This window comes from Chaetura pelagica, unplaced genomic scaffold (genome assembly GCF_000747805.2).
Source record: "Chaetura pelagica isolate M959 unplaced genomic scaffold, ChaPel_1.0 scaffold1420, whole genome shotgun sequence".
Classification (NCBI taxonomy): domain Eukaryota; kingdom Metazoa; phylum Chordata; class Aves; order Apodiformes; family Apodidae; genus Chaetura; species Chaetura pelagica.
In genome coordinates, this window is record NW_009951675.1 from 52,029 (window position 1) to 52,329 (window position 301).

General features: G+C 52.5%; 1 protein-coding gene across 1 annotated transcript in view; it reads left to right on the forward strand.

Annotated features, from left to right (window-relative positions):
* MED1 (mediator complex subunit 1) overlaps nucleotides 1-301 on the forward strand; it is an 11,311-nt gene that overhangs the window by 9,491 nt on the left and 1,519 nt on the right. Inside the window, 1 exon segment of the mRNA XM_009996971.1 lies at nucleotides 1-301. This exon segment is cut by the window's left edge and continues 16 nt beyond it. Coding sequence (XP_009995273.1) covers nucleotides 1-301 — 301 coding nt within the window.

Sequence of the window (301 nt, forward strand, 5' to 3'; positions counted from 1 at the left end):
GAAGCGGGTAAAGGAGGGGAACGGTTCTGGAAGTAACTTGGCAGGTGCTGGGTTAGATGGGAAGCCAGGGAAGCGCAGCCGGACGCCGTCCAGTGACGGGAAAAGCAAAGAGAAACTTCCAAAGCGGAAGAAGCAGGAGACAGATGGGAAATCTCCATCTCACAGTACATCCAACAGGCCTTTCACGCCACCAGCAAGCACAGGTGGGTCCAAATCTCCTGGGAGTTCAGGCAGGTCTCAGACTCCTCCTGGTGTAGCTACTCCTCCTATTCCAAAAATAACCATTCAAATCACAAAAGGA